This window comes from Petromyzon marinus, chromosome 48, assembly GCF_048934315.1.
Source record: "Petromyzon marinus isolate PM22_M1 ecotype Great Lakes invasive population chromosome 48, UKy_Petmar_22M1.pri1.0, whole genome shotgun sequence".
Lineage (NCBI taxonomy): Eukaryota > Metazoa > Chordata > Hyperoartia > Petromyzontiformes > Petromyzontidae > Petromyzon > Petromyzon marinus.
The window spans coordinates 5,752,233-5,773,051 of NC_133714.1; the positions used below are offsets into that span (position 1 = coordinate 5,752,233).

The 20,819-nt window shown below is 48.1% G+C and overlaps 1 protein-coding gene across 4 annotated transcripts in view; it reads right to left on the reverse strand.

The window, feature by feature from the left end:
* LOC116952799 (IQ motif and SEC7 domain-containing protein 1-like) overlaps nt 1-2,290 on the reverse strand; it is a 519,292-nt gene extending 517,002 nt beyond the window's left edge. For 2 of the 4 annotated variants that reach the window (XM_076074476.1, XM_076074475.1), the window contains exon 1: nt 469-2,290. In XM_076074476.1, the coding sequence (XP_075930591.1) occupies nt 469-1,379 (911 nt within the window). In that variant the 5' untranslated portion in view covers nt 1,380-2,290. The remainder of the gene's footprint in view (nt 1-468) is intronic. The other 2 variants (XM_032972463.2, XM_032972462.2) reach the window with 1 other exon arrangement.
* Nucleotides 2,291-20,819: the final 18,529 nt, after the last annotated feature.

Sequence of the window (20,819 nt, forward strand, 5' to 3'; positions counted from 1 at the left end):
GAGCACGAGGACTCTCATTGGGGGATGTTGGGGGGGGGGTAAGAGTTGTTGGAGTCGAAGGTCAGCTTAGAGGCTATGGGACATGGATAGAGTAATGGTCAGGGTTAGGGTCATGGTTAGGGTGAAAGGGCAGCGTCCTGGTGAGTTTCAGGTCATTACTAGATGAGAGTTAGGTTCGGGGCCGTGCTTACTGGCCAAGGTCAGGGTGGTGATGTTAGGGTCAGGGTGAGATTAACAGCAATGGGGTTTGGGGATCAAGTTCATGCGCAGAGTAAAACCCGCGGTTTAAGTTCACGGGGTCCGGGTGAGGTCCGGTCGGTTTGCCGAGTCGCGCTCGCTAATCGGGCGAGGGTTATGGATAAGGGGCAGCGTCACGATGAGCGTCAGGGTTGGGTTCACGGTCGAAGGTGACCCGAGGTGCAACGAGTTCACCCGGCGAGTCTCCGGGGCTGCGACCGAGGCACTCACAGTTGCTGAGCTCCGTCCGGAGCCGCCACCCTCGTCAGGGCAGATGTCTCCGGCAGAGCTGGCGGAATCTGCTCCTGCTGATGCTCCTGCTGATGCTGCTGCTGCTGATGATGATGATGCGGCTGCTGCTGCTGCTGATGATGATGCGGCTCCTGCTGCTGATGCGGCTCCTGCTGCTGATGCTGCTGCTGCGCGGAGACGGATAGATTCTCCTCTTCGGCGGGACACGGGCACGCAGCACCACCTCCTGTGCTCTCCTCTCGTCCAGGCTGCTGCTGCTGCTGATGATGATGATGCACATCCTCAATACCACCACCGCCACCCTCCTCCTCCTCGTCCAGCTGCACTTTCCGCACGACGTAGTTGTGCATCGGTATCGAGCAGCTCGGCAACTTAGCCGCCTCTTGCTGCTGCTGCTGCTGCTGCTGCAGATGTTGATCACAGACGCTGCACATCGCGATCACCGGTTGGGCCTCCTCGTCATCCGCGACAGACCCCGAGGTGTTGCCGGGCGCTGCTGTGCTCAGTTGCTGTTGGTGCTGATGTTGGTGCTGGTGGTGCTGGTGGTGGTGATGGCCACCGACGTTGTGGTAGTGATGTTTTAGCTGCTGCTGCTGCTGCAGTGTTGTCCCGGAGGTGGCGGGACGCCGAGGCAGGAGGCAGGGCTGCTGCTGCTGCTCGTGCCGTGCCGCGCTCTGGCCCAGGCGGAGGGCGAGAGGGCAGGCCGAAAGGTGCCTCTGGTGGAGCTCGCTGATGGCCGCGTTGCGCCGGATCAACTCGGCGATTCGGCCCTCCAGCTCCTCGATGCGTCGCCTCTGCTTGGCGATGAGGCCCTGCTGGGTCTCGATGATCTTGTTGAGCTCTTTGAGGAACTCCACGGCGCGGTTGGGGTTGTCAACGCTCTCTTCCATAGCTCACTCTCTCCTCCTCTTCCTCTGAATGATCTCTCCTCCTTCTCCTCCTCCACCTCCTCCTCTCCAGCCGCTCTCTCTCTCGTCTATCTCTCGTAGTATTTGCTCTCTCTCTCTCTCTCCTGTTCTTCTCTCTCTCTCTCCTCTCCCACCGTCTGTCTCGGCGTTCAGACACACACCGTGGCGGTTGCCTTGCACATTTCCCTTTTACTGCTCGCCGCGAGAGCTCATATCATGTGGGAGGCGTGCGCGAGAGAGAGCGAGAGTGTGTGTGTGTCGTGATCTACACCGCTGTCTGGCTGGATGTCTGTCGTGTATGTCCTGCCTTGCGTTGGCTGTCTGAGCGAGAGAGCTCTCCGCTCTCGTCTCTGTCTGTGTGTGTCTGTCTCTGTGTGTGTGTGTCTCTGTCTCTCGATTCGTGTCCGCTCCTTTCCACGCGCCTCTCTCGGACTCCGCTCTGTGTGTCCGTGTGGCTGCTTGCTCTGCGCGGGGCGCTGTGATGTGATGTGAATATTCATCAGCGGGCGAGTCCCATGCGTACGCAGGCACGCACGGACGTACATAGCGATATAGACGTAGACACATAGACGTACATAGAGACACACACACACATAGACATACATAGAGATATAGACACAGACACATAGACATACATAGAGATACAGACACATATACATACATAGAGACATAAACACACACATATAGACATACATAGAGATATAGACACAGACACATAGACATACATAGAGATACAGACACATAGACATACATAGAGATATAGACGCACACACATAGACATACATAGAGATATAGACACAAACACATAGACATACATAGAGATATAGACACAGACACATAGACATACATAGAGACAAAACGACAAAGATCCCCCGTATAGCCTTAACAGACTGTAGGGGCAAGTGCTGTTAGCGAGCACCTATGAAGGCCGGTAACGGTACACCAGGGGGTGGGTGGCCAGCACCACGCCCGACCGCCTTTGTCTCCCTAGTGGCAATGTTTACACACCGCACCCGGTACTCATTTGAGGCTGAGTCGACCCAGGGGAGGCCCGGGACCGGTTCAGATAATCGTCACTGGTGTTGGCCGTGAGCGGAAATCGAACCCGGGTCGCCAGGTTCATAGCGCAGCGCGCTAACCACTACATTATCATGAGATATAGACACACACACATAGACATACATAGAGACAGATAGACATACATAGAGACACACACATAGACATACATAGAGACACACACATAGACATACATAGAGACACAGATAGACATGCATAGAGACACACACATAGACATAGATAGAGACAGATAGACATACATAGAGACACACATAGACATACATAGAGACACATAGACATACATAGAGACACACATAGACATACATAGAGACACAGATAGACATACATAGAGACACACACATAGACATACATAGAGACACAGATAGACATACATAGACACACACACATAGACATACATAGAGACAGATAGACATACATAGAGACACACACATAGACATACATAGAGACACAGACAGATAGACATACATAGAGACACAGATAGACATACATAGAGACACAGACAGATAGACATACATAGAAATATAGACACAGACACATAGGCGTACATAGAGATAGAGACACATATACATGCATAGGGATATAGACACAGACACATAGACATACATAGAGATACAGACACACATAGACATACATAGAGATACAGACACATAGACATACATAGAGACATAGACACACACACATAGACATACATAGAGATAGAGACACATAGACATACATAGAGATAGAGACATATAGGCAATCATAAAGATAGAGACACATAGGCATAGACATACATAGACACATAGACATACATAGAGATATAGATACACACACATAGGCATACATAGAGACAAACAAATTGACATATGCAGACACACGCACACACAGAGATACATGGACAACGTTAGACTCCAAGTGGCGGGTACGTCACCACGGCGCTTGTGCCAGGCTAGGTGCACCTGGAGGGCTCGTTGACTGTGCATGTGCGCAGACACGGGAGCTATAGGGCCACGAAGACGACTCAACTGGGGGATTGACCGCCTCGACAAAGACAAAGCCAAAGTTCCCCGCGTAGCCGACACAAACCGTCGGGGCAAGTGCTGCGGGCGAGCATCTATTCAGAGCCGCGATGACTTTCATCGATGCTCGCGCGGCCGCCTTTGTCTCCCCCCCCCCAACCCCCGTGCCGATGTTTACGAACGGCATTATCAGCGGATGCGTCGATCCGCTTGACTTCGTTGCGCGCTAACCGCTGCGCCACCGCTCGCCACAGCGTGCGGACGACGGCTGTGCCGGTGGGAGCGGCGGTAAGTTCGCTGCGCTCCGAACCTCGGGCTACCTGAGTTCGATCCCCGCTCCCGACCCCAATAACGGTGGCGAATTAATTGAACACGTCCTGGGCCTTCCACGAGGTCGACTCGGCCGCAAACGGGTAACTCGTGCCGCGTGCGAACGTCGGCACTGGGGGGGGGGGGGGGGAGAGAGACAAAGGCGGCCGGGGAGTGGTGCTGGTCACCCACCCCTCTCGTCCACCCCTTGATAGGTGCTCGCTTGCAGCACTTGTTAAAGCTGCACAGTTAGGGAGAGTGGCATTGGCAATGTCATTGTCACTTACCCAGGATGGTCTCGCAGAGCCTCAAGGACTCGTTTTAAAGAGGATCCTGCTTTACACGGCTGGCTACGTGCGGTGCAAAAGAAGTTCAACGTACATTGGGTGATTGTGCGGCCATCATTTGGAGTGGGAAATGAGAGCGTGGCCTCCTGTGTGGGATTGCTTGGTGGGGGGGGGGGGGAACCCCCCAAAATATTTGGCCGTGGAACGATCGGAGGCTGAGTTCAATTCCTGATGTGGGGGTTTGCACGTACGCCCACCATCATCATCAGCATCATAAACCAGACTTCACGAAAATCAGTACCGCCTGCATTCATGAATTCACCTCGCCAGGGCACTGCATCAGGCACCGTATGATGATGAGTCGGAGGGACTATTTGGTGACACTATCATTGGCAGTGGCGCACATAATAAACAACAACTCCACACAGTAACAACACAATGGCACTGCGTTGAAAGAAAATTAAAATAATTGTACGTGCTATAATATGAAGTAAGGGCCATTGCCCAAAGCATCGCCTATAATGTAATGTTCCTTTGAAAGGCAGTGTTATATTAAAGTAGCGGAGCGGTGGCTCAGTGCTTAAACACGCACTGTGCTCTGCGAACTTGGCCACCTGAGTTCAATTCGCGGCCACGGCTAACATCAGTGGCGAGTGGTATCTGAAGCATTCACCAACCTAAAACTGAGCAGCGTGGTGAAGTATGGTCAAACAAACCCTCACGGTCGATGCGAACGTGGGAGGAGGGGGAAGGGAGGCGGGTCTTCGTCCAGCAGTGGATTTTTTTTTTATAACGTCATGTTTTATATCGTGACTTTCAGCGACTCTTCCTGCAGCCACTAGATGCCGCTACAGTCATCATATAATTCGTTTCTCACTCCGATTGTCCTGGCGAGGGTCGCGGCGGCAGCGTGTTGAGTATACACTACACTACTATACACTACACTATACACTACTATTCACTGCATTACTATATACTACTATACACTACTACACTATACACTACACGACTATACACTATACACTACTATACACTACACGACTGTACACAGACTTTAGCTCTTCCAAGGAAATTCCCAGGCGTTCCCGGGCCAGGCTATAATATAGCAGTACTCAATCATAAAATTCACTTTTTCGACCACTATTTTGAAAACAAATGTCGGAGTAGACTACGTCTCATAACTCAGCAGGTGCTGTGGGCCTCCTATAGGTGGACTCAGCCTCAAATGAGTACCTGGTGCGGTGTGTAATCATCGCCACTGGGGAGACAAAGGCGGCCGGGCGTGGTGCCACTCACCCCGTCGTGTGCCGTGCCGGCCTTCAGAGGTGCTCGCTAACAGCACTTGCCCTAACAGTCTGTTGCAGGCTATACGGGGGACCTTTGTCTTTGTTTGTTTTTTTTTGGCGGGGGGGGGGGGGTGGTAGGGATACAGGCGAGCTCCACCTCGCAAACGAGGGGGGCATCTTTCAAAGATCCGCACAGATGGGTCCACGAACCCGCCCACTTGTTCTTTGCTATTCCCCGTCGCTTTTTTTGTTAGTTTCGCGAAATCTGCGCGAGATCCTCTAACCCCCGCAATGCACGACCGACGCGACAAAAAGTTCGATTCCCGATTTATAAATGTCCATCATCATCATTATTGTTGTTGTGCGAGTGACGACTCACGAACTACCAACTCGTCCTGAGCAGCGCGGTCAAGTGCGGTCGAAGGTGCCTCTCACCTCCAAGCGCTCGATCATAGGCGGGCCGCTCGCTACCATCGCCGCGAGTCAGCCAAGGTCAGCCTAGGTCAGCCAGGGTCAGCCAGGGTCAGCCAGGGTCAGCCTCCGCGAGCCCTCGCCGAATGTGATCGCGCACTCCGTTAAGATACGTTGCGTCGTCGTGGGCCGCGATTAATCCACTGCTGGATGAAGCATCTCCCTACGCCACCGCCACGGATTGTAAGACGAAAATAAACTAGAGAGAGTGTTTGTGTGTGTTTTTTTTGTTATGGGCAATCAAGCGGGGTTCACGAAGGTGGCCTTTTGGTGTCGCTCTAATGAGCTGATCGCGAACCGGATTCGCTTTGCCTGACGGGATAGACGGGGATGCCGCTGCTGTTTGCTTTCATCCATTGTAGCTCTTGGTGACCCCAAACTCTGCCCGCCCCCCCCCATTCATGACCAGGGGTGACCCGTTGGGAGGCGATTCCATGACCCTCCCCCCCCCCCCCCCCACCAACATGACCCATCGCAAAGGAGTCACGACCTCCTATTACCAAGGGGCTCATCAATAACACAGTAGCACCACCACCACCATCATCGTCGTCGCAATCAGACGGGATGAGAGCTTCCTTTTTTTCCCGGCCACGTGCGCCAATAATTACCGCCAGCGTTTAAAGCAAACTCGACCAAATCGCTCCTCCACGTGCTGACAGCGGTGGGTTGTTACCCAATCCTCGTCGACGCGCGGCTCCGTTCTAACGCGCGTTGTTTTCGTGACGCGGCGAACGTACGGCGGACGCGAATTGGATACAATATTAAGAAGCCACTGGAGCTATGCACTTCAAAGTGGAGACTTGAAAACTCATTTCTTGAGAACTGCTTTTGGTGTTTCGTTTGTCTTCCTCCCGCACCTCCGATTCGCGCAGTTGGGCTACGTACGGTGCAAAAGAAGTTCAGCATACGTGCATACGGGCGTGCTCTGTGAAGTGCCTGGAATCTGGATTCCCTTCGGCTGCATGGGGTTCTACAGTTTTGCTCGGTTCAGTTCATGCCGCGTGCAGCACTCATGCCTCGCATTGGGGGGGGGGGGGGGGGGGGTGCTGTACAAATCGGGGCTGGTTTCTTGACCTTAATAATGGCTCGCTAACAGCACAGAGTTGGATGCCCGGCCACGAGTCGAATCAGTGTCGAGTGACATCGGCACTGGGGGTGCGCGCCTGCCCCCCCCCCCCCTCTCAACCGCCCGCACCGAGCAGTGTGGTGAAGTATGGTCAAACAAGCCCCCCCTCCCCACCGATACGAACGTGGCGAGGCCCTCATCCAGCAGTGGATTGACAAATGGCCGTACATTATGATGATGATGATGAGTTATCGCTGTCAATATGCGAGGCTTCGCATTTATGTCAAGCATTATGCCTTTGCTTGCACGCTGTAGAATTGTTCTGCACGATCATTTATTTCGGTGTTTCAAGTCCCACAGGAGTGTGTCAAGCCACTTCCAATGGTTATGTATATGCACTCATTGCTTGCATGCAATGAATAGCTTTACAGATGTGCAGCGCATAACATAACCATCCGAGGGTTATTTTTTTACTCATTCCTCCTCCAGTTATTTCCTCTTCCTCACCACCTACCTCATTTTCCTCGTCGTCCTCCTCCTCCTCATCCCTTATGCAATACAAATGACACCCTTGCAAATTTGCAATTCATAGTGAGTGATGTATTTCCTTTTTAATGGTTCCCGTGAGGCCCGGTTTTCATGGCCCTGCCTCCTTGATCTTTGGAGACATCGGCCCGAATTTGGCTGATCGGTACCGGCGTGGGTGGCAGATGCTAACAATGATTATCTTGGATCGTTTTATCTCGAGATCACAAATGTGTATGATAGCAAGATCCCGGAGGTAGCCTTTTACGATGAAAAAAAAATCATTGAATAAGGGTGTCGTAATATGTTAGAGAATATAGTTTTGGAGGACAATTTAATGTAATATGAAATATCTGCGGAATATTGAAATATATAGGAAATGTGTATATAAGTCAGACAGTATATCGTACTATATACGTGAAGATTTCTGCCTATGGGGCACCCTGTCCAAGGTGGACACTGCTCATGATGGACACTACCCATGGTGGACACTGCCCTTGATGGACACTGCCCATGATGGACACTGTCCATGGTAGACACAACTCATGATGGACACGACCCATGATGGACACTGCCCATGATGGACACTACCTATGATGGACACTGTCCATGGTGGACACTGCCCTTGATGGACACTGCCCATGATGGACACTGTCCATGGTAGACACAACTCATGATGGACACGACCCATGATGGACACTGCCCTTGATGGACACTGCCCATGATGGACACTGTCCATGGTAGACACAACTCATGATGGACACGACCCATGATGGACACTGCCCATGATGGACACTGCCCATGATGGACACTGTCCATGGTGGACACTGCCCATGATGGACACTGCCCTTGATGGACACTGCCCATGGTGGACACTGATCATGATGGACACTGCCCATGATGGACACTGCCCATGATGGACACTGCCCATGATGGACACTGCCCATGGTGGACACTGCTCATGACGGACACGACCCATGATGGACACTGCCCATGATGGACACTGCCTATGATGGACACGACTCATGATAGACACTTCCCATGATGGACACTGCTCATGGTGGACACTGCCCATGGTGGAAACTAATATAAAATGTGTCACCCCGGGTGGTATCGACCAATCCCCTCGGCTCGCTCAGGGGCTATCTGCTGTGCGGGTGATGGATGAACCAGAAGGCTGTGCAGCCAGAGACCCACACCTCGTCCATCAGCGGTGGAGCTGCTGCTGACAATCGCATTGCAAATGATGCCATCTCGGGCCATGATGCCTCCAGCATGTGCAAGTGTATGGGCAGCGGAAGGTTCAGGAAGCGTAGTAGAGTGAGATGAGAGGGGAGAGGTAGGAGAGTGCGTGGAGGGGAGTGGAGTGAGATGAGAGGGGAGAGGTAGGAGAGTGTGTGGAGGGGAGTGGAGTGAGATGAGAGGGGAGAGGTAGGAGAGTGCGTGGAGGGGAGTAGAGCGAGATGAGAGGAGGGAGGTAGGAGAGTGCGTGGAGGGGAGTAGAGTGAGATGAGAGGGGAGAGGTAGGAGAGTGCGTGGAGGGGTGTAGAGTGAGGTGAGAGGTAGGAGAGTGCGTGGAGGGGAGTAGAGTGAGGTGAGAGGAGGGAGGTAGGAGAGTGAGTGGAGGGGAGTAGAGTGAGATGAGAGGGGAGAGGTAGGAGAGTGAGTGGAGGGGAGTAGAGTGAGATGAGAGGGGAGAGGTAGGAGAATGCGTGGAGGGGAGTGGAGTGAGGTGAGAGGGGAGATGTAGGAGAGTGCTTGAGGGGGAGCAAGATGAGAGGGGATGGGTAGGTGATTATTTATCTGCTATAAATGTCCACATAATTAGCCACTTCATTGAGCTATCATTTGTGGCTTGGTCGCTTCTAGAAAAAAATACTATTAGCTCAGTGGGTTTTACTTGGTAAATAAAAAAATAGTGTAGTTTTAGTCTATTTATTTATAGTGCTTAGCTTAGCTTTCCTATACTTTGCACTCCAATCGTTTTTTTTTTAAATATCGATCTATTGTTTGTTGTAACTTTCTGACCCGCCACCACCGGACGCATATGCGAGAAAAGAAAGAGCCTCACAGCTCATCGGATTTTTCTCCAGGATAAATAAAGCTTCTGATAGCGAGCGCATGGAGGGGGTCGTCGCGCGGCGCTGGGCGGGAGCGAGTCGCGGGGACCTCGCAGATCTCGTCAAGGACCACGGCACGAACCATCGTCACGCCAACTATTTGGTCATCTTCTTTGGTTCTTTCGGTAAAGTCACGTAGAATGAGAATAAAATAATAAATTGATAAAATAAAATAACGCAATAATATTCTCACGACGTTTCGGCCACAACACAAGCGGCCTTCATCAGGTGAAGGGACGAGACTGTCTGGTAGGACAGCGCTGGAGTGGACAGACAGTCTCGTCCTTTCACCTGATGAAGGCCGCTTGTGTTGTGGCCGAAACGTCGTGAGAATATTATTGTGTTATTTTATTTTATCAATTTATTATTTTATTCTCATTCTACGTGACTTTACCGAAAGAACCAAAGAAGATGAATCATTGCAGTCACGAAAGCTTTAAATCGATATTTGGTCATCCTCACAGCAGCAGCAGCAGCAAGAGCCACAGCGAGGGTGGTGGCTTTTGCCGGCTGGCCATCGCATCGGCGGCGGCGGTCACTCGCATCGCAGCTTCTTTCGGATGCGCTTTCTGCGGCCGTCTGGAGCCGCTCTTCCTTCCTTCCTTCCGATGTTAGGAAGCCACTGGGAGCTCGACGCTTTTTAATGTAGGTTGAAAGCGAATTTCTTAACAACCGCTTTTTGTTTGCGGGTTGTTGTCCTTCCCCAGGCGCCTCCGATTAGCACGGTTGGCTACGTACGGCGCGAAGGAAGTTCAGGCAGGCGCTGTGAAGTGCCCAGCTGCTGTAGTTGTCGGACGAGGCGAGACGGGGTTCATTAAAACAGAATCAAAAGGAGGAATCCGATGAGCTATAAAGCTCTTTTTTTATAGATGTCCAGTAGGGGAAGGTTAGAAAGTTAAAATAACAAACATGCCTGTCGACCCTTTATCAGTGCTCTACGTTATTACGGACCAATCCACACCTTATTTGGTCACCCCGTGCCCCTTAGAAATCTCGACGTTCATCCTACAAAGTCGCATCACAAGGGAGAAACACAAACAAATAGACACAACACATGTTTTAGCCCGTATTGAAACGGCTGTGCGTCCCATGTAACTGAAAACTCAACTTCCCAGTACAAGAATACGGGGGTGAACCGTGTGGGTTAACAGCTATGAACAAACAATACCAAAAAAAAAACGACAAAATTAGTGCAAACGTATCGAGGAAAGTCAAACAGATGGCTTGAAATTGCATACAAGCGAACTAAACTGACAGCCTATCAGCGTCTAATTTCGGCAGCGACCTGGCCCATGGATCGATATCGTAGCGACGCCCATCCCCGACGCCTTTAGCGGACTTGGAGAGGCGTCTCTTGACACTTACGTCGCAACCAACTTGACGATCATTTGCACGACGCTAACGCAATTCTCACTCGGGTTTGCATATTTTACCATCACGGTGGTGGGGGTGGAGGGGGGGGGAATCGAAACAACGCCCAGAATGTGACAATTCGTCTCGGCTAACAAAGGGGGATGCGTGCGGATTACATTCTGGGTGTATTATTCACTCCAATTACACCGCTATACGAGACGGAAATGATTTAACGAATGCGTGGTTGATGTATAAAACAAGTTCTCATTCCGATTCGGATTTCATTATTTTTTTAAAGCGGGAATGATTTTCCTATATAGATCGCGCATGTAAAGTAAGACTGTAATAATAGTGGTGATATCGTGACTGCAGGAATTCATATTCTTTGGGTGTTTCCGTAAAGCCCACCCCCACTCTTTATGTAAAGCCTCGACACAGAGGCATTGGGTCTCTGTGTGTCTGTCTGTGTGTCTCTGTGTTGTTTCTCTCTGCTTGTGTGTCTGTCTTTGTGTCTGTTGTGTGTCTCTCTCTGTGTCTCTGTGTGAGTCTCTGCTTGTGTGTCTGTCTGTGTGTCTCTATGTTGTGTGTCTCTCTCTCTGTGTGTCTCTGTGTTGTCTCTCTCTGCTTGTGTGTCTGTCTGTGTGTCTGTTGTGTGTCTCTCTCTGTGTGTCTCTGTGTGAGTCTCTGCTTGTGTGTCTGTCTGTGTGTCTCTAGGTTGTGTGTCTCTCTCTGTGTGTGTCTGTGTTGTCTCTCTCTGCTTGTGTGTTTGTCTATGTGTCTGTTGTGTGTCTCTCTCTGTGTGTCTCTGTGTGAGTCTCTCTCTCTCTGCTTGTGTGTCTGTCCGTGTGTCTCTGTGTGTCTATGTTGTGTGTCTCTCTCTGTGTGTCTCTGTGTGAGTCTCTCTCTGCTTGTGTGTCTCTGTGTGTCTATGGTTTGTGTCTCTCTCTGTGTGTCTCTGTGTTGTCTATCTCTGCTTGTGTGTCTGTCTGTTGTGTGTGTCTCTCTCTGTGTGTCGCTGTGTGAGTCTCTGCTTGTGTGTCTGTCTGTGTGTCTCTGTGTGTCTATGTTGTGTGTCTCTGTGTGAGTCTCTGCTTGTGTGTCTGTCTGTGTGTCTCTATGTTGTGTGTATCTCTCTGTGTGTCTCTGTGTTGTTTCTCTCTGCTTGTATGTCTGTCTATGTGTCTGTTGTGTGTCTCTCTCTGTGTGTCTGTGTGTGAGTCTCTCTCTCTGCTTGTGTGTCTCTGTGTGTCTATGTTGTGTGTCTCTCTCTGTGTGTCTCTGTGTTGTCTCTCTCTGCTTGTGTGTCTGTCTCTGTGTCTATGTTGTGTGTCTCTCTCTGTGTCTCTCTGTGTTGTCTCTCTCTGCTTATGTGTTTGTGTGTCTATTTTGTGTGTCTCCCTCTGTGTATCTGTGTTGTCTCTCTCTGCTTGTGTGTCTGTCTGTGTGTCTATGTTGTGTGTCTCTCTCTGTGTGTCTCTGTCTGTGTTGTCTCTCTCTGCTTGTCAGTCTGTGTCTATGTTGTGTGTCTGTCTCTGTGTGTCTCTGTGTGTCTATGTTGTGTGTCTGTCTCTGTGTGTCTCTGTGTGTCTATGTTGTGTGTCTCTCTCTGTGTGTCTCTGTGTTGTCTCTCTCTCTGCTTGTGTGTCTGTCAGTGTGTGTCTCCGTGTCTGTGTTTTGTCTCTCTCTCAAATTTAGTTCTACCTGATGACGGTTGCTTGTGTTGCAATCGAAACGTCGTACTCTATTATTTATTTTATTTTATTTCTACGTGACTTTACCGAAATAACCAAAGGGTAATGCCACGTAGATATGAAAAAAAAAATCACCTGATGACGATTGTGTTCCAAACGTCGTGATATATATATATTTTTTATTATGTTTCTATCGACGTGGCTTTACCGAAAGACCCAAAGAATAATAGTGGTGGTGACGACGACAACGATGATGACGATGATGATATTAAATATCGGTGATAATCTACACGAGTGGATGGGAACCCGCCCTGGGGAGCACATCCATCGAGGAGACGGGGCGATTTCGGCGGCTGGGCGTGCAACGAAGTGTTTGCTCGCAATCAGAATCTTTATTTATCCCCGGAGGAAATCCGATAAGCTACAAAGCTTTTTTTTTATCCCACACGTGTCCAGTTGGGGGGCACGGGGGTCGGAGATTTGCAACAAATAAACAATAACAACAAAAAGCCAATAGGAGTGCAAAGTATATGAAAGGTAAACAAATCACTTAAAACATATATAAATGCAACTACATATTTGTTTTAATCTTATCAGTTAAAGGCCAATGAGTACAGGGTAGTCCCCGACTTACGATGGAGATGCGTTACGACGACCCCATCGTAAGTCGAAAATTATCGTAAGTCGAAAATGGCCTAGCCCTACCCAGGAGTCTTAAAGAATAATGATAATTTAGCAAAACACATCAATTTACAGTACCGTACTGTATAAACTATATACTGTATGTATTTATTAATTACAATACAGTATTGCACAGTAAAATTAAAAGTAAAAAAACAAGGTAAATTCTTAGCCTACCTATATGAACTGCAATTTCATAGAAAGTATTTTTCAGGAAACAATCCTATCTGGTATAAAAACAAAACTTTTAACATGCATTGAACGTATGTATAGTATCGTGGTAACCTTAAAATGGAATCGCTAAAGCTACGTATCATACATGCATGGAACGTATCGTAACGTATCATATTCTACTGTACTCACGAAGGTTCTGTCCGTCGTCTGCATACTTGAAAGATGTTAGGTTGTTGCTGTATCTAGGACAAGAATGGGTTGTTACGACATCGCAGGATTCGTGAGAAGCAATAGGCAGTGACTTTGTTTGTTGTCCTTCCCCCGCACCTCCGATTAGCACGATTGGCTACGTACGGTGCGAAAGAAGTTCAACGTATATAGTACTGAGACTCAAAAAGAGACCAATAGACTCACACAGAGACCCATAGATTCACACAGAGACCCATAGACTCACACAGAGACCCATAGACTCACACAGAGACCAATAGACTCACACAGAGACCCATAGATTCACACAGAGACCCATAGACTCACACAGAGACCCATAGATTCACACAGAGACCCATAGACTCACACAGAGACCCATAGACTCACACAGAGACCCATAGACTCGCACAGAGACCCATAGACTCACACAGAGACCAATAGACTCACACAGAGCCCCATAGATTCACACAGAGACCCATAGACTCACACAGAGACCCATAGACTCGCACAGAGACCCATAGACTCACACAGAGACCCATAGATTCACACAGAGACCCATAGACTCACACAGAGACCCATAGACTCACACAGAGACCCATAGACTCACACAGAGACCCATAGATTCACACAGAGACCCATAGATTCACACAGAGACCCATAGACTCACACAGAGACCCATAGACTCACACAGAGACCCATAGACTCGCACAGAGACCCATAGACTCACACAGAGACCCATAGATTCACACAGAGACCCATAGACTCACACAGAGACCCATAGACTCACACAGAGACCCATAGACTCACACAGAGACCCATAGATTCACACAGAGACCCATAGACTCACACAGAGACCCATAGACTCGCACAGAGACCCAAAGACTCACACAGAGACCCATAGACACACACAGAGACCCATAGACTCACACAGAGACCTATAGACTCACACAGAGACCCATAGACTCACACAGAGACCCATAGACTCACATAGAGACCCATAGATTCACACAGAGACCCATAGACTCGCACAGAGACCCAAAGACTCACACAGAGACCCATAGACACACACAGAGACCCTTAGACTCACACAGAGACCCATAGACTCACACAGAGACCCATAGACTCACACAGAGACACATAGACTCACACAGAGACCCATAGACTCACACAGAGACCCATCATTTGTTGTCCTTCCCCCGTGCACCTCAGATTTGCACGGTTGGTTACGTACAGCGCGAAAGAAGTTCAACATACAATGACGAATTAAAATGTAAGGTATAACGATGTGACCCGGATGTGTTGTTACATCTGTAAGTTCCTGAATCACACTCGATTGCCCCAGACTGCACACCCATTGACACATCAAACGATGGAGAAATGGACTCCGCTTTCAACTAATTACATTTTAGAATGGGATTGAATAATTACATGCAATTAGCACCGTTTCATTATTAATGAATTTGACTCGCCCTGGGTAACCCGGAGCGCAAACACCGAGAGTTATTCATAATCAACGACTTGCGTCATATTTAAATATTTTTGTAAAAAAATTCTGTACGGCCATTCCTATAACAGTCGTGATTATTTATATTTTGCTGGTAGGAACCTCCTGGTTACACCACCAGCCCACAGGGGATTATTGTGTCCGTCCGTCCGTCGTGCATCCAAAAATAGGAGGGGTGGGGCTGGGTGGAGAGGGGAGCGTGGGGAGGGGCTGGGTGGAGAGGGAGGGGCTGGGTGGGGGGTGGGAGGGGTGGGGCTGGGTGGGGAGGGGCTGGTCACCCCGTGGTGCCCTTATAAAACTCAACGTTTAACATACTCACGCCGACTTGTGCCCGCCCTCACAGTCGAGCATATTTGTGGAATACACCACGTGGTGCCGTTGACCCTGGCCATTGACCGAGTAACCCAACGTTCCTACCAGCTCCCTCCGCAGGAATGTGTTTTGGCTGCTACCAATTTCCACACTGGTGAGCCTAGGCCCGAAAGAAGGCTTTTTCTGGTGTAGGCCAATCAGTTCCAAAGCCAATGCCATATATCATAATTATCAGAGCATATTTTGATTTAAATCTTTCGTGACTGCAGGGATTCATATTCTTGGTGCTTTCGGTAAAGTCACGTAGAAGGGAAACAATAACATAATAACAAAAATAAAAATCTAAAGCAATAAAATTCTCACGACGTTTCGACTGCAACACAAGCAATCATCATCAGGTGATAATTTTATTGTTTTATATTTTTATTATTTTATTGTTTCCCTTCTACGTGACTTTACCGAAAGAACCAAGAATACAAAGCATATTTGTTTGCATGCTCACCACAAATACATGTGGTTAATGCACATTTTATTATTTTTTGTTTAAAGGTTTCAATTCGGTGTTTGAACATCTTAACACCTGTTTTATAGCCAGAAAGGGTCGAATATATATTTTTATTTTTCATACTGTCAGCCACTTCGTTCAGCGATCATTTGTGGCCAGGTCGCTTCTGAAAAAGTAAGTTAATAGCTCAGTGGGCGTTACCTGTTTCATGTTATTTATGTAGTTTATTGTTAAAAATTCGGTCACAGTCCCTATGATCATTGTTACATTCCATTTATGGCTTTATTTTGGTGACTTCGAAAAGTGTTTTGGTTTGGCCATGTTTTTGTTTATTGTAGTACGGAGTTAGACTGATGGCTTTAATCTAAGTTGTCTTGTGGTTGTTGTTTGACTTGCATCCCACTGGGATTTTTGCACACATCGTTGGTGTACGGTACTATTTCCGGAATATTTTGATGGTTTTTTACCTGGATTTTCTGTTTGCACAGTCACATAGTCACTATAATATGTTTTCTTGTTCATGTTTTTGTTTTTTGTTTGTTGCGGTTGCATCCGATTCAAGAGCCGAATGGCTCACAGGGCTATACCAAATAAATGGACTATGGAACTAAATGGAACCTGTTAAGATAAAACATAGTTTAGCAGTATTTGTGTTTATATTTTTTAAGTGATTTGTTTACCTTCCTACACTTTGCACTCCCATCGTGTTGTGTGTTGTTTGTTGTTACGTTTTGACCCACCTGGACATCTGGACATCTGTGAAAAAGAGCTCTGTGGCTCATCGGATTCCTCCAGCATAAATAAATATGCTGATTCTGTTGCCTTCAGGAGCGGTGGCACAACAGTTAGCGCACTGCGCTACGTACGAACCACGGCCGTCTACCCTTATGAGTTCGATTCCGGGCCCGACCGTGGCAACCATTGGTGGAGAGCGATATCTGAACCGGTCCCGTGCATTCCCGCCCTCTGCCCTTCACCAAACCAACACTTACCTGCGTGGTGAAGTATGGTCAAACAACCCCCACCACTTGTGACGCGGTGGATTTACAAAGAGCGGTAAATCATTATTGGTCTTATTATTATTGCTGTTGTTTTAGAGGCATAAGGGAACAGTGGCGTTTGCTCCTGTGTACTCGTTTGCAATTGCTTTGAAAGCGCTTCCTCGAAACCTTACCACCGAGTCCACTAAACCTTACCACCGAGTCCACTAAACCTTACCACCGAGTCCACTAAACCTTACCACCAAGTCCACTAAACCTTATCACCGAGTCCTCGAAACCTTACCACCGAGTCCACTAAACCTTACCACCGAGTCCACTAAACCTTACCACCAAGTCCACTAAACCTTATCACCGAGTCCACTAAACCTTACCACCGAGTCCACTAAACCTTACCACCAAGTCCACTAAACCTTATCACCGAGTCCACTAAACCTTACCACCGAGTCCACTAAACCTTATCACCGAGTCCACTAAACCTTACCACCAAGTCCACTAAACCTTACCACCAAGTCCACTAAACCTTACCACCAAGTCCACTAAACCTTACCACCAAGTCCACTAAACCTTATCACCGAGTCCACTAAACCTTACCACCAAGTCCACTAAACCTTATCACCGAGTCCACTAAACCTTACCACCAAGTCCACTAAACCTTACCACCAAGTCCACTAAACCTTACCACCGAGTCCACTTAACCTTATCACCGAGACCACTAAACCTTACCACCAAGTCCACTAAACCTTACCACCAAGTCCACTAAACCTTACCACCAAGTCCACTAAACCTTACCACCAAGTCCACTAAACCTTACCACCGAGTCCACTTAACCTTATCACCGAGTTCACTAAACCTTACCACCAAGTCCACTAAACCTTACCACCAAGTCCACTAAACCTTACCACCAAGTCCACTAAACCGCAGTCGATGGGGTTTGGGGTGGACCGTGAGCTTCGTGGAAGGTAAAAAAAACCCAGGGGGTCGCCTGCGTTGGGTCTTTCACGAGGTGTTTGGTTTTCTGAGTTATATTGGACTGCATTCATCTCAAAAGGCGCCAAAAGGCGTCTACTGGTGCAACACCAGTGGAGACTAGGCTCTAAGAAAAGCCGTCTCGGGTGTGGACCAATCAAATTCAAGGACAGTGCATATTATTATCAGTTGTCTCTTTTGTTTGAATTTTGACTGCTTGTGTCGTGGTTATTGCAAACATGATGCCTTGAATAAAGGTGTCAGTTTTTGTGCCAGTTAAAAGGGTAAAACCTATTACTGCATTCATCTCTCCAAGCTTCATCGAGCGGCTGAATTCGCAACAACCTCAGTGCTCTGCCGGACCTGCGGGGCCTTTCATAAATGACGTCACGCGATTTTGGACAATTTTGACCCCTCCCCCTCGTCACACGGCGTCACAAAAAGTTAGACCCCCCCCTCAAACATGACGTCACAAAGCTCTAACTCCCCCCTCCCAAAAAAATAAAACATGCTTCAAATCGCTTTAAACTATTGTCATTGTAGTCGTATTTAATGTGGCGCTGCATTCTAACATTGTAGGAGAAAACATGTATTAAAAAGTATATTTTAATTAAGTACAACGTGTTGTCTATATTTATTTAAAGTTGCGCATTTTGATGTGATGTCACATTTATAATCCCCCCCCTCCCCCGTCACACATCATCATAAATGTCTGACAACCCCCCCCAACTAGGTGCGTGACGTCATTTATGGACGGCCCCTGACCGCATCGGTCTGTCATCCTCTTGGGTGTTGTGTTCCCAACCTTTGGCCGCCATTCCATCACCAGCCTCGTACGTCGGTCATCAAACCCCTTCTGGGCTATGACGTTGCCTTGCTTTCTCAGTGTCAATATGGATTATCTGATGTGTTTGTTCGCTGACCCATATATTCCCACTGTCTGTCTCTTCTCTCTATTTCTCTTTCTCTCTCTCTCTCTGTTAGACTCAAAGTCAAAGGTCAAAGTTGATTCATGCTCATACAGGAGTGGTGTTCTCATCCGTTTAAAAATAAATGGTGGGCTCCATCCAGTAATGAGTATTTCAGATTCCTATGACCGAGAGGAATACAAACTAAGCTAAACTACTGCATTTTTATTTTACCAGGTAAGGCCCACTGAGCTAGTAACTTCTTTTATAGAAGTGACCTGGTACAAAAATGATAGCTCAACGAAGTGGCTTATCGCGTTGATATTTATGGCAGCCAAATACTTTAAACGGACGTTTATAAATGTGGAGGCAAAAAAAACAGAAGACCTGGAAATAACCAACGCGACCATGGGGAGAACATTCAAATTCCAAATATACAGCAGGCGTCAGGGTCGGGATCGAACCCACAACCTCCTCCGTACCAGACGAGGTAGTTAACATCTCGCCACCGATATTATCATCAGCAGCAGCACTGAACTATCCACTGCTCACGGTCTCACGATACCAACAATCCATCTATCTCCTTGCACGTGAGATCATTGCATCGCTCCATCTCCGTGGTGGGATGTGTTCTCGAGCGCCATGTCAAATCGCTGTTGACGTTTCACAAGTCGGTACTGATTTGATCGATTCCCAACGGATGGAAGGATTTGAATTAATAACTTTCGGTTATGTGTTAGTCAGCCGGATATACATTACGAATGCAAATTAATAGTGCTTTACATTTGACCATTTAAAAAATTATATTAGGGGTGTTACTATTATATGTTTTAAAGTAGTTTTTATTATTATCATGTGTGTCCATATTAAAGTCTCATTAACGTGTGCCATCAGCATCGTCGATATGATTTAAACATATTGAAATTAAAACGGGGGGAAAGAGAGAGAGAGAGAGAGGAGGAAAAGCATCACATGCATAGAACGTGAAGTCTGTAAAATAACGTGCGAAAATGAAAAGAGCAATCCGAAAATTGCAAAATGGGGCATGCGTTCATTATGCCATTTAGCCCGAATGGGACATGCAGAGCACGACTCTTCAATCGCTAAGTGCTGCGCCGTTAGATCAGCGAAGCCTCTGCGCAGATGTTTAACGTGACTCCCCCCACCCCCAATCACGTCCTCGCACTGGCCGCACGTGACGGAGTCCGCTTGCATAGTGCCCAGGCGCTCATGACCGTTGGGTCGATAAGCGCATTTGACAGACGACACAAGTGATGCGGCTGATGCAAACGTAGAAATTCATAGTTGTCGCGACAAAATCGCAGAAAATAGCTGACAGCATAAATGTATAAAGATTTATATATGGTGACGTGGAGCTATGTTAAGGGCGGTCAAAGCTCTCTCTCTCTCTATGCCGCTGTACTGCCATTGAACTAAGCCCCTGCGTGGATTCATTGTGTCAGAGTGGGTGACGTGTGTCAGAGGGTAAGGATAATATATTTTTTAAATATATATTTTTTAAAAGCCTTTTTTCATGTCGCCAAAAATGGATGCACGTGTCTAAAAGCTCGGGGCGGTGTAATTTTCACGAAAGCCTGTTCCACGTTATTACTACATCCGTCATTGCATCTCAACGTACTCTCCGTGAGAGGCGGTCGTCGCTTCGGGGCGGCCTTTATCCAGCAGTAGATTGATCATGACTGATTATGACGATGTTCCCAATGATGCCCTTCATACCAGAACAATCCAGATTACGGTTCCGGTATTAATATTAATGCGCCACATCCATTTAACTTAACTGGAACCTCTTACTTTATCCTCAAATAAGATTATACGAATATTGGGCACAATAATAAAGGATCGTTAGCGGTAGACCGTAGACGCACCGTGTACTCTATGTTGAAAATCCCTACTCCAAGCCAGCTTAACAGAGTTACAGAAAATAATCGAATCATCATAAACAGAGTTTACAAATGCCTCC